The 15,184-nt window shown below is 37.9% G+C and overlaps 1 protein-coding gene across 10 annotated transcripts in view; it reads right to left on the reverse strand.

Annotated features, from left to right (window-relative positions):
• Positions 1–15,184, reverse strand: part of epb41a (erythrocyte membrane protein band 4.1a) — a 64,244-nt gene that overhangs the window by 28,650 nt on the left and 20,410 nt on the right. For 3 of the 10 annotated variants that reach the window (XM_055021971.1, XM_055021973.1, XM_055021963.1), the window contains 8 exons: positions 11,427–11,579; positions 9,497–9,594; positions 9,220–9,395; positions 8,400–8,638; positions 7,969–8,037; positions 6,934–6,978; positions 5,893–5,955; positions 5,717–5,764 (listed from right to left, as the gene is read on the reverse strand). In XM_055021971.1, the coding sequence (XP_054877946.1) occupies positions 5,717–5,764; positions 5,893–5,955; positions 6,934–6,978; positions 7,969–8,037; positions 8,400–8,638; positions 9,220–9,395; positions 9,497–9,594; positions 11,427–11,579 (891 nt within the window). The remainder of the gene's footprint in view (positions 1–5,716; positions 5,765–5,892; positions 5,956–6,933; positions 6,979–7,968; positions 8,038–8,399; positions 8,639–9,219; positions 9,396–9,496; positions 9,595–11,426; positions 11,580–15,184) is intronic. The other 7 variants (XM_055021964.1, XM_055021965.1, XM_055021967.1 and 4 more) reach the window with 7 other exon arrangements.

Here is a 15,184-nt window from a genome sequence, read left to right on the forward strand (position 1 = left end):
ACTCAGAGATCTGGGAGAAGAGGGTCTGTTGGATAGTCGAATCTTGTATTCAGGAAGAGCAGTGTGGTTCTGGTTCTAGTTGTGGAACAATGGACCAGCTTTCCACCCTCAGCAGAGTCCTGGAGGGTGTGTGGGAGTTCACCCAAAAGGTCTACATGTGCTTTATGAACTTGGGACCGTGTCCCTCGGGGAGTCTTGTGGGGATTGCTCTTGTAGTATGAGCAACCCCCACATCTTACTGCAGACTGTCAGAGTCTGCAGTAAGATGGGATCATTCTGGTAAGAGTTGGATTCCACCAAGTCTGCCATGAAAGTGATTCTGTTAATTACTTTTATAGACAGCATTTCTAGGTGCAGCCAATGAAAAAAGGGGATACGGTTTGGTGTCCTTAGGATCACGTCTCTGCTTTTTGCAGATGATGTGTGCCTACTGGCTTAATCAGAGTAATTGTGATCAGTGCCTTCAAGTACGAGGCCATGGTGAAGAGAGAGCTGAGTCAAAAAGCGAAACTCTCAATTTACTGCTTGGTCTTCGTTCCTACCCTCATCTATGGTCATGAGCTTTAGAAAAGATCGAGGTCTTTGATACAAGAAAGGAGTTTTTTCTGTAGGGTGTCTGCGCCCTCCCTTAGTGATAGGGTGAGAAGCCCAGTTGTGCGGAATGGATTCAGAGTAGTCCTGAAGACCTCCCTGGTGAGGTGTTCTGGACACTTCCCACTGAGAGATGCCCTCTCTCAGACCATTGCTGGTCTCCTCCAGGGGAACCACAAGGTTCCCCTGGAGGAGCTGGTCCTAGTGGCTGGGGAGAGGGAAGTCTGGGCCTTCCTATTTAGTCTGCCACCCCTGCGACCCTACTCCAGATAACCGGAGAGAGGGAAGGGAGGGAGAAATGGATGGATGGAACCCACAAAGTTTAAAGCATCCATCCATGGATGGATGGCATTTAAAGCACTGTTTGCTCGAGCTTAATGCGCTAGTCATAAAATATTTACATGTTTGCTTCCTCTTACAGTACGTGTCAGTGACAAAAAATATCCACAAACAGGGCACTGCATATCATCATGAGCTGAAGCCAAGTGTCAAGTTTGCTGTTCATTCTGTAAGCTGATAGCATCAAGTTTTTTTTTCTTTACATGGATGTACATTTAGATTGTAAGGTGGAGGGGAAAGGGCAAATAAAATCTATGTAAATTAAATGTCATTCTCTTCATTGTAAAGAGTGTGAAAATCCCAAATAACACTAAAAACAGTTAAAAGGATAGCAGAAATGGCACAACGACATCAGCTTGAAAAAGTACAGATCAAATGAAAGAGAAGAAAAGCTATCTGAAAAAGTGACAAGCAACCACAGCATAGAACTGTAGATCATGGAACTGATCTTACATACATGACTAGGAAAGAGTCACCAATGTTAAAGTACACTCTGACTCTTTGTAAATGGTAAAGTACAAAAGTGAGTTAAACAAACAGAAGCAAAGTCTCAGTGTGGGTGGCTTGGAGGGTTATGGAATATTACAGGAAAAATAAAGTATTGTTGGATTAAAAGGGTGACAATAATTTTTTTAAATATAAATACAGATTATGAAAAAATAAAAAAGGAAACTAAATAAAAAAATAATACAATTGGAAATTAACTGGAACATTAAATAACAGTGAAAATGTTCCCATAATACAGGTGAAAATCATATAATATATTTGTCTCCCACAGTACAATCAAATAAGGTTGGAAAGTTCTTATTTTGTGGATGCAATATTTGGCACAGTGATTACCAATGTCACCTTTGTCAGGATCTGTCCTCCGTATCCACCAGTCTGAACTGTAACATACAATGGCATGCTGAAGCATTTTCTGCTTTGCTGTATTCAAAATGTCTGCAATGCTGAAGCATTTTCTGCTTTGCTGTATTCAAAATGTCTGGCAGAAAAGGGCTGATGACCATGTTAGTAAAGTAAACCATGTAAAATAGTGTATTTGACACTGAATTTTAGATGTTTATGCTAACTGTTTTGCTTCAAAACTTAGTTGTGTTGGTTGGTCTTGGTAAAGTCAGATTAGAGAAAGCTGATCTGTAAAGAACCTTTTGGAAATTAATGAGAAAAAGTGGTTGAGATTTTGACTTACTTTATTGTCATCTCACAAAGTCATGATAGTGAATTTGACAATAAGATGTCGTTGCTTGGCTATCGGAGTACAAAGAAAATACTCAAAAATTATGTGTGACTATATAAGACACATACACACACAATATACATATTAAAAAATCCTAACATAATTGCTACTAATATTACTAATATTAATTTTGTACCTATTGTAAGAAAAATTTATTAATCTTTCCATCTGAAAATAGAGATATAATTTTGTATCATCTTCTTCAGGCATGCTCTCACAGCTCATTAAAAGTCATTGTCTGACAGGCAGCATAAAATGAGTTCATCATATACAACCCCTTTTCAAAAACACAGATTATTCTTGAACTTGTTAAAACAAAATAGAAAGTTTCATATTACAGTTAGGCAAACAACTGTGCCCTTGTGGCATTGATGATTAAATGATATGCTGGTTTCTTATTCGTTGTTTTATGATGGTTTGAATGCCTAACAGTATTACACTTTGCACTTCACTTTGCACTTTGTCACATCATCTGCACCTTGCCATAATGCTGCTTCCTCTTTAGTGTGGTTGGAGTGCCTTTTAGTTAATTTTAGTTGTATATATTGTTATTACTGTGAAGTTTATTTATGTATTGTATATATTTGACTTTTTGCACGGGAGTCGCAATGGAAATTTCGTTGAATTCTGTTCAATGACAATAAAGGCAATCTATCTATCTATCTATCTATCTATCTATCTATCTATCTATCTATCTATCTATCTATCTATCTATCTATCTATCTATCTATCTATCTATCTATCATCATCTATCTATCTATCTATCTATCTCTCTCTCTCTCTCTCTCTCTCTCTCTCTCTCTCTCTCTCTCTCTCTCTCTCTCTCTCTCTATCTCTATCTATCTATCTATCTATCTATCTATCTATCTATCTATCTATCTATCTATCTATCTATCTATCTATCTATCTATCTATCTATCTATCTATGCACACAAAAATATAGTTTTCATAATCTTCAACATTGTCCTTCAGTCTCAAAGAAGTTTTCATATGTGAACCGTGGAGGATGTACTAACAGATGTTTAAGTCTATGGATGATCTGCTACCATCGGTGATACCCACATGTATTTCATGCCTCGTATGATTTTGTATGGCAGGTTTATTTCAGCATTAGAGACTAGCTAATCTCATGTGAAAGCCGAATCCCACGACCTGACAAATTTTGAAAAATTCCAGTTAAGTAGGCAAGTAGGCGAAGCCAAATGTGGGGATGGTGTTAACTAGACTTGTGATCAGGATAAAACAAGTGCTTTCACTAACTTATCCATTTTGTAGCTTTATTTAATGATGTTTCAGACTTCTCTAGAGATTTTTTAAAACAAAAACCAATGAGTGGAAAATCTAGAAATTTTTTTCTATTTTGCTGGAGACCTTCTATGGCAACAACACTCTGCAGCTTTGCATCAGCTCCACTCTGTAATGAGTGAGCAACGATTGCTCTTGTGAGCCCCCACCCCACTTTCACAGCCCTGCAGTCGATCTAACACACTCATCCATCCATCCTGCATCCATGTGTGGCTAGAGAAAGGGGTAACAATATCAGCATCCTACTCCATATCAACAGTGCAAGTAAAACACACATTTCTAAAGCTGAGTCACGCCATTGATCAATGCTTTCTGCAGCCACACTCACTATTCTAAGTCCGGACTCACTATTGGGTGGGTCTGTATGTCTGAATGGAATCCTGAGTGTCATAAAATGATACAATTTTAAACAGTGAGAAGAATTCAGCTGCTTAGGCAGCGCTCAACCTAAGGATGCCAGAACTGTCACTGGTTTAAGTAAATACTGCAGAGCCATACAGATTTTCAAGAAAATGTCAAAATTCACATAGTAAGACACAGACCCTTTCCAAAAAAAATAGAATGTCATGGGAAAGTTGTTGAATTTCCATAGTTCCATTGAAAAAGTTAAACTGTCAGATTGTAGATGTAGGGCCCAGAGGTTAAGCAATTCCAAGTATTTGTTTGTTTATTGTTACATAATTAGGGCTTCCAGCTCACAAAACCCACAGAAACAGGAATTCAAAAAATGTTAATACTCTGAAGAAATCAGCCCAAATTTTGCAGGGCACGAATGTTGTAATTTGAGTGTGACACACTAATAGTCTACGAAACTCAAAGCATCACCAGGCGTCATTACATTGCTTCAGTTTGGTTCAATGTGTGGAAGACTTGATATTCTCTATAGAATGGGTAAGCCACAAACGTGCATAGCTAAGGAGGCTGGCTGAATGCTGTGTTCAGGCCATCAATTGAAAGTCTAGTGGAAGGGCAAAATGTGGCAGGAGAAGAAGCATCAGTCAAAGAGATGATCGAGGACTCCAACAGATTATCAAACCAAAAAGATTCAAGAATCTTGCAGAGATCCAGAAAGAGTGGAAGGAGACGGGAGTCACAACTTCAAAAGCCACCACAATCAGACGCATCCAGGAGATGAGCTGTAACTGTCAGCTTCCTCGGGTCAAGCCACTTCCGAACCTGAACATAGGAAGCGACTCAACTGACCAAAGAGAAGAAAGTCCTGACCACTGGCCAGTGGCCCGAGGTCCTCTTTTCTGATGAAAGTAAAGTGTGCCTTTCATTCGGTAATAAAAGGTCCAAGTACCTGGAGGAGTGAGGAACTGAACCCAAACTGCTTGAGGTCCAGCGTAAAATATCCACAGTCAGTCATGATAATAACGAGTTGGTAAACTCTGCTTTCTTAAATCCAAGGTTACTGCAACAGTCTACAGAATGTTTTAGAGGACTTCATGATTCCTTCTGCTGAAGATCTCAATAGAGATGCAGATTTCATCTTCCAGCAGGACCTGGCCTCTACACATGCCAAAACCTGGTTTGGTCACAGCTTGACTCCCCAGTCAACTCGCTGGACCTAAGCTCCATTGAGAATCTAAGGCAAATTGTCAAGAGGAAAATGAAGGGCACAAGATCCAAAAACACCAAAAAGCTGACAGCAAGAAATTATGAGCTTCCATAACTGCCAGGCAATGCCACAGCCTGATTACGTCAATGTCACATTGCATCAAGGCATTGATTAAGGCAAAGGGATTTCCACCAAGTATTGAAGACTGACATAATTTTTAAACAATAAGTTGAAAAATAATATTTTAATAGTATAATCTGCAAAAACTGTTTAAGGTGATTTCCTCAGAGTATTACAATTTTTTTGAATTCCTGTTTTTGTGGGTTTTATTGGCTGGAAGCCCAAATTATGAACAATTAACAAACACATATTTGACATCACTTAAACTGTGGGCCCTGAATCTATAACTTATGAAAGTTTAACATTTTGAATAGAACAACTTTTCCATGAGGCCCTTTCCAAAGTTTTTGGAAAGGGCCTGTCAAGACAGAATCTTAAGTAACCTATTTTGACAGTTTATCAGCAAAAAAAAGTTCATTTGGAAATTAGTTACACACTTTAAGGACAAACTGGTCTGCAGAGTTTGTTGTTTAACAAAAAGAAAATGTTTCCCAGCCATATATTTCAGAAAGTGACAAGCTTAAATGACAAACAGAAACAAATGATGAGAAGCTACTTGCATGACAATCAGATAGGAAAATGGTGCATGCAAACCATTTCGGGTTGAGCTACAGAGAGAGAGAGAAAAAAAGAAAGAAACAAACAAACAGATCAAGCAAATGAAAATCAACATTACATTTATGCACACATAACTGTTACAGAAACTACCAAAACTGGTATCACTGAAAATACAAACCTCCAACATTAAATTGCTATGTCTGATATAAATAGTTTCTCCCTCAAGTCTCTTGGGTCTCTTCTGTGAAAAATGAGGGAAAGGAATAAAACTGATTGTAAGCAAGTTAAAAATGAATGTTTATGTTTAAATCTTCAAATAACAGCAATGGTATCGAGATAAAGCTTTGGTGCGCAGAAACAGAATGCAGCATGCAATTCCCAGTTTGTCAGCTCAGCTAATAAAAGATGACGAACCTCTACAAACTGGGTGGGTATGTGTTACAGCCATGCACATACATGAAAATACAAGAATTTTAAGTCATATGCTAAGCATTCATAAGATGCTACTGCATAAGGATGTTGCATGTGTCTATTTTCTGGATTTGCAAAATTTCAACAAGCTTATATTATATTGTGCCAAGTCCTGAAAACAGGTATTTTCTCTGTTTTCAGGAAGACAGTTCAGGGGTTAATTTACAAATAATGTTGTTTGTGGATGATGAAAAAATACAGAATTATACAAGAAATTTCAAAAATGTTGTCATTAATGAATTCTAGGTTTTCATTCACAGTACTATACAAATTAAATGGCTGTTTTTTTCTTGGGGTTGGAAAAAAAACCCATTACTGAAATTACAAAAATAGGGAAAATTGCAAGACTTAATTTTAATAATAAATATTTTAAAACCTCAATTCACCATTTAATATTTAAATTATCTAAATTTATGTTAACATTGCAGGGTGTCACATAGAACAGTGGTTACATGTACTTCACTAGAATGCTATGCTCGACTGTCGTAATGTAATGGTAAATTATACTACTACTAATATCATCATCATAATTGTTATCAATGGAAGTAGTAGTATTAGGTCGCTCTATTTCTAATTAAAGTAACCAAAAAATGTATTTGTCTTAATGAAATACACAGGCTTTCACAAAATAGTCATCCACAAATCACGATAGTCAAGAAAATATTGCATCATTTGACTCTGCAATGGAAATGAAAAAATGTCATTAAATTACTGATGATAATGCAAGTTGGCAAAAAATGTTGCTAACCTTCCTTACTCGAACCATTTCCATCTTTTTATCCTGAACAGAGAGCTGTTGTTCCCCATCAGAAAAAGAAAATTCTTTTGTAACTCAAACATAAAACAGCAAAAACTGATATGCGCTTGTTACAATAATACAGATTCTTGTAACAATGCTACTTTACATAACTTGATAGGTCCTAAAATTAAGGAAAATTATTCTGGGTGCACCAAATGCAGTTTTCACCAGTTTTAACAAACACTGACCTTTCAATTAAACTTGGTTCTGAAATGTTGCTAAATACATCAAGAAAGTCGCTGAGCAGGCAACAGTGGGGTGAGTATTATCAACTGTTAACATGCAGACATGACCTGGTGGGCAGGTGTGTCAGTCAGATCTCTCTCATGGCAGAGCAAAAGAGGACGGTCGTTGAGCTTTAGACCCTTCCCCAGGTAAGTAAAATTGGTTGATAAGAATTTTGATCACCAATCTCCCCAAATTAAAGAGACCTTTTCTAACATATCGATATGAGTACCATAAGAAAAATTGGGCCAGTATTACCAAGTGATAATTTTTTCAGCTTTTTCCTATTTGTGTAAGTGTTTCAGGAGGGGAGGGGATTGACTATCTTGTATATGTTTGAGTATGTGACAATGCTACAGTGTTTAACTGAAATAGAGAAGCAACTTCAGTGCTGGTGGTTATTGTCCAGAAATTAACGGCAATATTAATTTCCGATATTGATATTAACCCAAATTTTTATGTCAGTTAATCATTATATTTGTGTCCATATTCGTTTGGTGTACAAATATTGACAATATTGCCAGCGTTTTAAAATATTACTATGCAATAAAATAAATAATTTGTAGCATTTTATTGGAATATGCAAAAAATACTGCCCTTTATTTTCTTAAACTAAATACTCTTTCTTAACCACAAGAGAATATTTTTTTATTCTTGTTTTTTCTGAAGTCATTTAAAAGCTTCAAGGAAGTGATGTAGGTATAAAGGAGTCTGCATTTATATTCTCATGCTGAGTGATCATGCATCAGGCAAACAAACCTGGCTCTTTTTTTCTTTCTCCCTATTGGTCATGGATGGGGAGTTCCTTCGCTCTCTCTTGGCAACAGTCTAGTACCACAAAGCTCATAATATTAGTTAGTTTCAGGGAAACTAGCCATATCTTTTATTTCATTATTTATATTCATACATTCAAAACTGATACCCGATAATATAGAGCACACTTGCAGTTTATTATGCAAAGTTACTGTAAATATAGAACATTATTATGCAATAAAAATAAATAAATTGTAGGATTTAATTTCCAAATATTTAATTGGAATATGCAAAAAATATCCACTTCGTATGAACTTTTATAATTGTCTTTGATAATTATTTTGCACAGTAAGCTTACGCAGTTCAGTAAAAACATATTGGGTTGGGATTGCACTGAATCGCACAACACAAAGTCCATGAACTAATTCATGCCTTACCTTTATTTCTGAAGCAGACTGTGGCTTTGGGCTCTTGGTGTGCTCTGGCTTACATTCTGTCTTTAGCTCCCTTTTCCAATCCGTGTGGCGTTGGATTTTGGGTGTCGAGCCATCAGGATGGCCATGACGAGGCAGTGTGGGTAGCAGTGGTGATGGCTTTGCCTCACCTGGAGATACTGGTGACATAACAGGGGCACTGACCGGACGACTAGATTTGTTGTCTGGTGTAGTGGCCATTGCTGGGATGGGGAAAAAGGAGATGCAGTGACCTTACTTTCGACTTCCAATGAAATAACAAACACATTATTCCTTGTAACATCATAAACAAACAAAAAAAAGTTGTACATTTCAATATAGTTTATTTTATTTAGTACCAAATTAAAACAAATGACACCTCCAGGTAAACAGTTTATATCCACTGAAATAGAATCCTATTTATTACAATACAATCATATGGTTTCATTTTGATTAATTAAAATACTGTCTAATTTTTCTCAAAACATAATGCATTATGACTGATATATTGTTTGTATAATTATCATAAAATTAAAGTTGGCTAAAAAGCTGAGATGACCATAAACATTTGTCTGCTTCGACTATGGGCTTGGTGGATAGAAAGAAGAGAGTGAGAAGTTTTTTTATGAAAAGAAAAACATAGTGCAGAGTAATACTGGCAGTAATAAAGTCTATGCGGGACAATAAAGGCTGTTTCTATTCTATTCTGTCAAGGCATGTACGAGCATGTGAAGTTGTAAAAGGACCCCTGGTAGGTAACACTCTAACTAGATTGCCAGTGTTTTAAACATGTGCAACACTTTACCTCCATCCAGACTGCGTGAGTTTCTCTTGCTGGAAGAGCGCTGGAACATGGGAGCTGGTCTGTCAATCAGAGAGCTGGCCTGTCTGGTCTGAGCCTGAGTCCGTCCACTGTAACGGAATTTGGAGCCTAGTGCCAGGAACTTTCTCGGGGTGGTGACCATCTCAGTGGAAGTTAACCTGTCCACAAAGAAAGAATATTATTTAACAGTAGAAATTTAAACACAGGAAACTGTTAAAGCAAAGCTTTGGAAAAAAGTAAAAAAAATACCATACACTACCTAAAGAAGGTATGATGTTCAACACATACTTTCCACAGCTTCTTGGCAGCCTTGTAATTGGGAAGTTTGAAACCAATTGCACTCTCATACTGTTCTGTCTGTTGAATATAAAACAGAATTTAAAAAGTTAATTTCTGATTTTTTTGCCTAGATTTCTAGGGATAGGAATAAAGAACTGGTTTTCAGTGGTTCAATTCTTCTTGATAAGTCACTGACAGTGGAATTGCTATCCAAATTTTTTATCAATTCCCATCCCTACTATTTTAAGTATGACACTCATACAAATAACTATTTGCATAATTAATTTAGGTTGATCAAACAAGGCCATTTTTGATTAAAGTACTTTCTTATTTTGTTACATGAAAATGATAAATCCAAGTAAAGTGAACTTAATTTTGTCAGGTAGATAAAGCAAAACTAAACTTTGTATAGATTACTGAACTTTTTGATTTAGTAAATTGCAAGCACACTCTAAAATCTAAATAGTTCACTTCGCTTAAAAAATTGTGCAAACTCATTGCCTCAAAAAACAATCTTACATTTTTAAAACATAATACTTGATTGAAACAGTTCTGGGCTCCTGCCTGCTTTTTATGTGTTTCTCTGCTCAAACTTTGACAGAAAACATAGAAAGCAGTAATAGTTTGTTCTCTTTATTTTCCAAGACGACACCATAAAAATAAGCATACCGCTCATGGTGCAGTTTAATGTATGTAATTATAAATGCATAAAACTACCCAATAAGCACTTTACTGCTCTGAAAGTAGACTTTATAATTGAAGCTTTGGAGTCTATGTTTTCGCCTTGAATATCTTAAAACAAAATTTTGTGAAAAAATTAAAATCAGTTGGTGCAATCCATTGTGCCATCAGCAGCACAATGCCACCTACTGGCCAATCCTACTGCGATTGGCCGGAAGGGATTAATGGCCAATTCCCACTGCCACCTATACCCAGTGTGCTAAAAAAAAAAAATAAATAAAATCAATTATTGCAACATATGAAAACACATGAAGATATGTTGTGTGACTTAAGTATTGGAAACTTGATAAATTTTGTTTAGCAGTACATAAACTAAATAAAAACATCTTGACATTATAAGTTACATACAAATAAGGAATTTGATCTATACTTTTCTATGGTAAATAACATTCTTAAGCTCGAGTGTTATTTTCATCAAATGATTTTTCTCTGCCGACATCACCAACAACAGCATTACTTTGTTAACCTACACTAAAAAACACATACATAAAACACATTTTATTTTTCAACACAGAAATCAGTTGTACAAATGCCCTGAAAGTTAAGCACTAACTTACTTGAACTTAATTTAATCTTAATTGTTTAAGCAGATAGAGCAGAATATTTTAATCAGTGTACTTGAAAAACTGCTCTTCAAAACACTGCTGGTCCACTGATGCTTGGAATTTCTGATAGCTCATGGTTAGTATTTGGTGTTTTGAAACACTGAATAAAACACAGTAAAGATAAAAAGATTGTTTTTTGTTGTGTGGGTGAACTTAAAAAGACAGACTTTGTACTTCAGCAATTTATTTTCTGAAAAAAGTTACTATGTCTTGTATCTTGACTACATATTTTTGACCTAAGTATGTGCAGTGTTAAACATACTTATGTAAAGATGCTAACTTGATTTTTTTAATGTTTATTTCATAGTCAGCAAAATTCACTTCACCACAGATGCATTTTGCAAATTGAAAACTGCAATCTTAAGATGTGAAAAAGTGATTTTTTTTATTTTTTATTTTACAAAGCAGGTGCATCTCAGCGTTCATCTTAGTCACTTTCTACTGCTTGCTGATGTCGATCATTGGGGAAAAATGCATCTGTGGTGAAGTAAATTTTGCTGAATCTGTGAAATCAACATCAAAAGAATGTCTTATGTCTGGTTATGAATAACAAAGGTTATCTACCTCAGAAGGTCGTATTTTGATAAAGAAGCTGCTGTGCTTGTAGGACACCTTAAGGACTTTGGGCCATGGGAAACGGTTGATTCTCAGTTTGTCTTTGTAAACCATCAGGCCACTTGAGCAAACTCCCAGCATGATGTCAACACCATCCAGGTCCTGTCAGAGACAGTAAAATGAGTCTTGCATTCTAAACGTCCTTCCAGATATTCAACATTGACAGTCAAAACTGGGTAGTGACTATACTGCAAATACAATCATGGTATTTAATTAAAAGTAGTAAGTTGACTTTTCATAAAATTGCTATCAACACTCACTTTTAGTAAGCTACTTAGAATGTGTGGTTGAAAAATCTCTCAAACCCACTCTACTTGAGCTTGATCATAAACTATGGTATTAGCGCTATGCTAACTCTAGTTGCCAACAATAAAACAATGTTCTTGTCAAAGACCAGACTGTGTCGACCTATGATAAGCAATACCACCAAAGTCAACTAACTTAATATGTTTTTGTTTTTTTAACATCTTTAGATGCATCATAAATTGCATTTTTTTGACATATAAATGTCCCTGTATTCCTTTAAATTTGACGCACAAGTGACACCTGCAAACAACAATGATGATCAAGAGTGAGAGTGAATTTATCTTCACTGTACATTTTACTAGCAGAATATTTTTCCATATGTTATGTATTTCAAATATATGATGTAATTAGTAATTCTGTCAAGTGGGAGAGAGGGTTGCTGCTGTGGCGCCAGGGTATCGCACAACCCTTGTATGGAGTTCTTTGTCATTGAGTAGAGTGCCGACTTGATGAATTTTGCTGCATGTATTCCCCTTCTCCTAGTACTGACTTTCCTGTCTGACTCTCAAAGGACACTAGAATTAATTTTAAAAAAGAAATGAGAGACGAGGGACAAAGGACTCATTCAAGAATTTAAGTTTGCTTAATTTAAGTGGGAAGTGGAATGTTGTTGGTTTTTAGTCATTCTAATCAGAGCCTCTCCTCGGGCTGCCACCTTATCGTGGTGGAGGGGTTTGAGTGCCAAAATGATCCTAAAAGCTATACTGTCTGGGTCTTCATACCCCTGGTAGGGTCACCCAAGGCAGACAGGTTTTAGGGGAGGGACCAGACAAAGCACAGCCAGAAGACAACTATGAAGAAAGACAACTTTGTTTCTCGTGTGCCCTCGCCCAGACGCGGGTCACCGGGGCCCCACTCTGGAGCCAATCCTGGAGGTGGGGCACGTTGGCAAGCGCCTGGTGGCCGGGCTTTTATCTATGGAGCACGGCTGGGCTTAGCCCGAAGAAGAAACATGGGTCCCTCTTCCAATGGGCTCACCACCTATTGGAAGGGCCACAGGGGTCGGGTGCAGTGTGTGATGGGTGGTGGCCGAGGGGAGGGGGGGGGTCCTGGCGGTCCGATCCTCGGTTATAAAAACTGGCTCTTGGGACGTGGAATGTCACCTCTCTGGTGGGGAAGGAGTTGGACTTCTGTGCTTGTCAGGGATTGTCCATAACGAACACCATGTTCAAGCATAAGGGTGTCCATATGTACACTTGGCACCAGGACACCCTAAGCCGCACTTTGATGATCGATTTTCTCATCGTTTCGTCGGATCTACGGCCGTATGTCTTGAACACTCGGGTGAAGAGAGGTGCGGAGTTGTCCACTGACCACTACCTGGTGGTGAGTTGGCTCCTGTGGTGGGGGGGGGGATGCCGGTCAGACCTGGCAGGCCCAACCGTGTATTGAAAGTCTGCTGGGAACGTCTGGCAGAGTCCCCTGTGAGATGGAGCTTTAACTCCCATCTCCGGCAGAGCTTCGAACACGTCCCAGGAGAGGGGGGGGACAATGAGTCTGAGTGGACCATGTTCCGTGCCTTCATTGTCGAGGCGGCTTATCGGAGCTGTGGTCGCAAGGTTGTCAGTGTCTGTCGTGGTGGCAACCCTTGAACCCGTTGGTGGACACCTTCGGTGAGGGATGCTGTCAGGCCGAAGAAGGAGTCCTATCAGACTCACAGGCGGGCGCTGTACCGGTCTGTCGTGGTGAAGAGAGAGCTGAGTCAAAAAGCGAGGCTCTCGATTTACCGGTCGATCTACATACCTCATCTATGGTCATGAGCTTTGGTTAATGACCCAAAGAACGAGATCGCGGATACAAGCGGCCGAAATGGGTTTTCTCCATAGGGTGGCTGGGCTCTCCCTTAGAGATAGGGTGAGAAGCTCGGTCATCCGGGAGGGACTCAGAGTAGAGCCGCTGCTCCTCCACATCGAGAGGTGGCTCGGGCATCTGGTTAGGATGCCTCATGGACGCCTCCCTGGTGAGGTGTTTCGGGTACGTCCCACCCGGAGGAGGCCCCGGGGAAGACCCAGGACACGCTGGAGGGACTATGTCTCTCGGCTGGATTCCCCCGGGGGAGCTGGAGGAAGTGGCTAGTCCCCAAAAAGAGGGACTTCTGGGCCTCCCTTCTTAAGCTGCTACCCCTGCGACCCGACACCGGATAAGCGGCAGAAGATGGATGGTTAAATTCGTATCAAGCAGTTCACACAAATTAAAGAAATTAGGTTTTAAAAAAATGCATAAGTTACCTGAACTTAGTTTTTTTGCTGGTTGTGCTACTTGATTTAGTACTGCTTATTTAAACTAAATTGTTTTTCTTACTCAGTGATCTTAAGCTTACTGTATTTTTTTTTTATTCAAACTGTTTGCATATTTTTTTACAGAGTAGTTACATTTACTCAGTTGCATTTATTTGACTAACATTTTATTGAAAAATTACTTTTAGGAAGATTTTTTATTACATTGTACATTTTACTTTTGCTTGAGTATTTTTATTTATAAAGTATTGCTAGTCTTACTTGAGTACTATTTCTGGATTGTCTACCCACCTAATGAAAAATAAACATGTTTTATTCAAACATTCACTAGAAAAAGGCACACACCTAGAGTTTTTGCAAACATTTCCTTAGTTTTATATTGAAAGAAATTGATTCGGAAAAATTTTCTTCTGTCTGATTTTGTAATTTTTGTTACGTACATGAATTACTGTTATTTTGCTCCTTGAAACACAAAAAGTTTCACTAAGTTTTATATTTTGCTCTGTGAGATGATGTAATTTTTAAATATTAAATGATTGATAATTTGATCAGTTACTCAATAACTGAGTTGCCTGTTTAAAATACTTGGCTTCTTTGTACTTTTACTTGAGTAAAAATAAGTTGAAATAGTGCTGGGACGTGCTGTGGTGGCGCAGGGATTAGCACCCCCACGTTTGGAGACCTCAGTCCTCGACGTGGATGTTGTGGGTTCGACTCCCGGTCCCGGCAGCCACATGTTTTCCCCCCTCTCCTCGCCCTCTTTCCTGTCTGCCTACTGTCGAAAATACGAGCTACTGGCGCTGCTACAACTCTTTGGAGAAATAAAAAAATAAAAATAGAGCTGCTTTCACTTGAGTACTCATTTTGGATACTCCATCTACCTCTGTAGAAAACGAAACAAAAGTGTCAAAACATAAGTTCTTAGAACTTACCATCATTAGAATTATATTTTTTCTTAACTGTTAAAGTTTAAATGTTCCCATTTGCTGCATAATATCTAAAAAAAATCTTGCAGCAAATTCTTTGTCCATCTTGTAGATTTGTGACTTGGATTAAAATATTGTAATACCTTAGATAATCCATAAGGAGGCAGTACGGTAAAAATAATACAATCTTCTAAACAACCCTGCTTTGCAACAGATTGATCTGATTGTTGATTAAAAA

Source organism: Poeciliopsis prolifica, unplaced genomic scaffold (genome assembly GCF_027474105.1).
Source record: "Poeciliopsis prolifica strain line A6 unplaced genomic scaffold, Auburn_PproV2 SCAFFOLD080, whole genome shotgun sequence".
NCBI classification, from domain to species: Eukaryota; Metazoa; Chordata; class Actinopteri; order Cyprinodontiformes; family Poeciliidae; genus Poeciliopsis; species Poeciliopsis prolifica.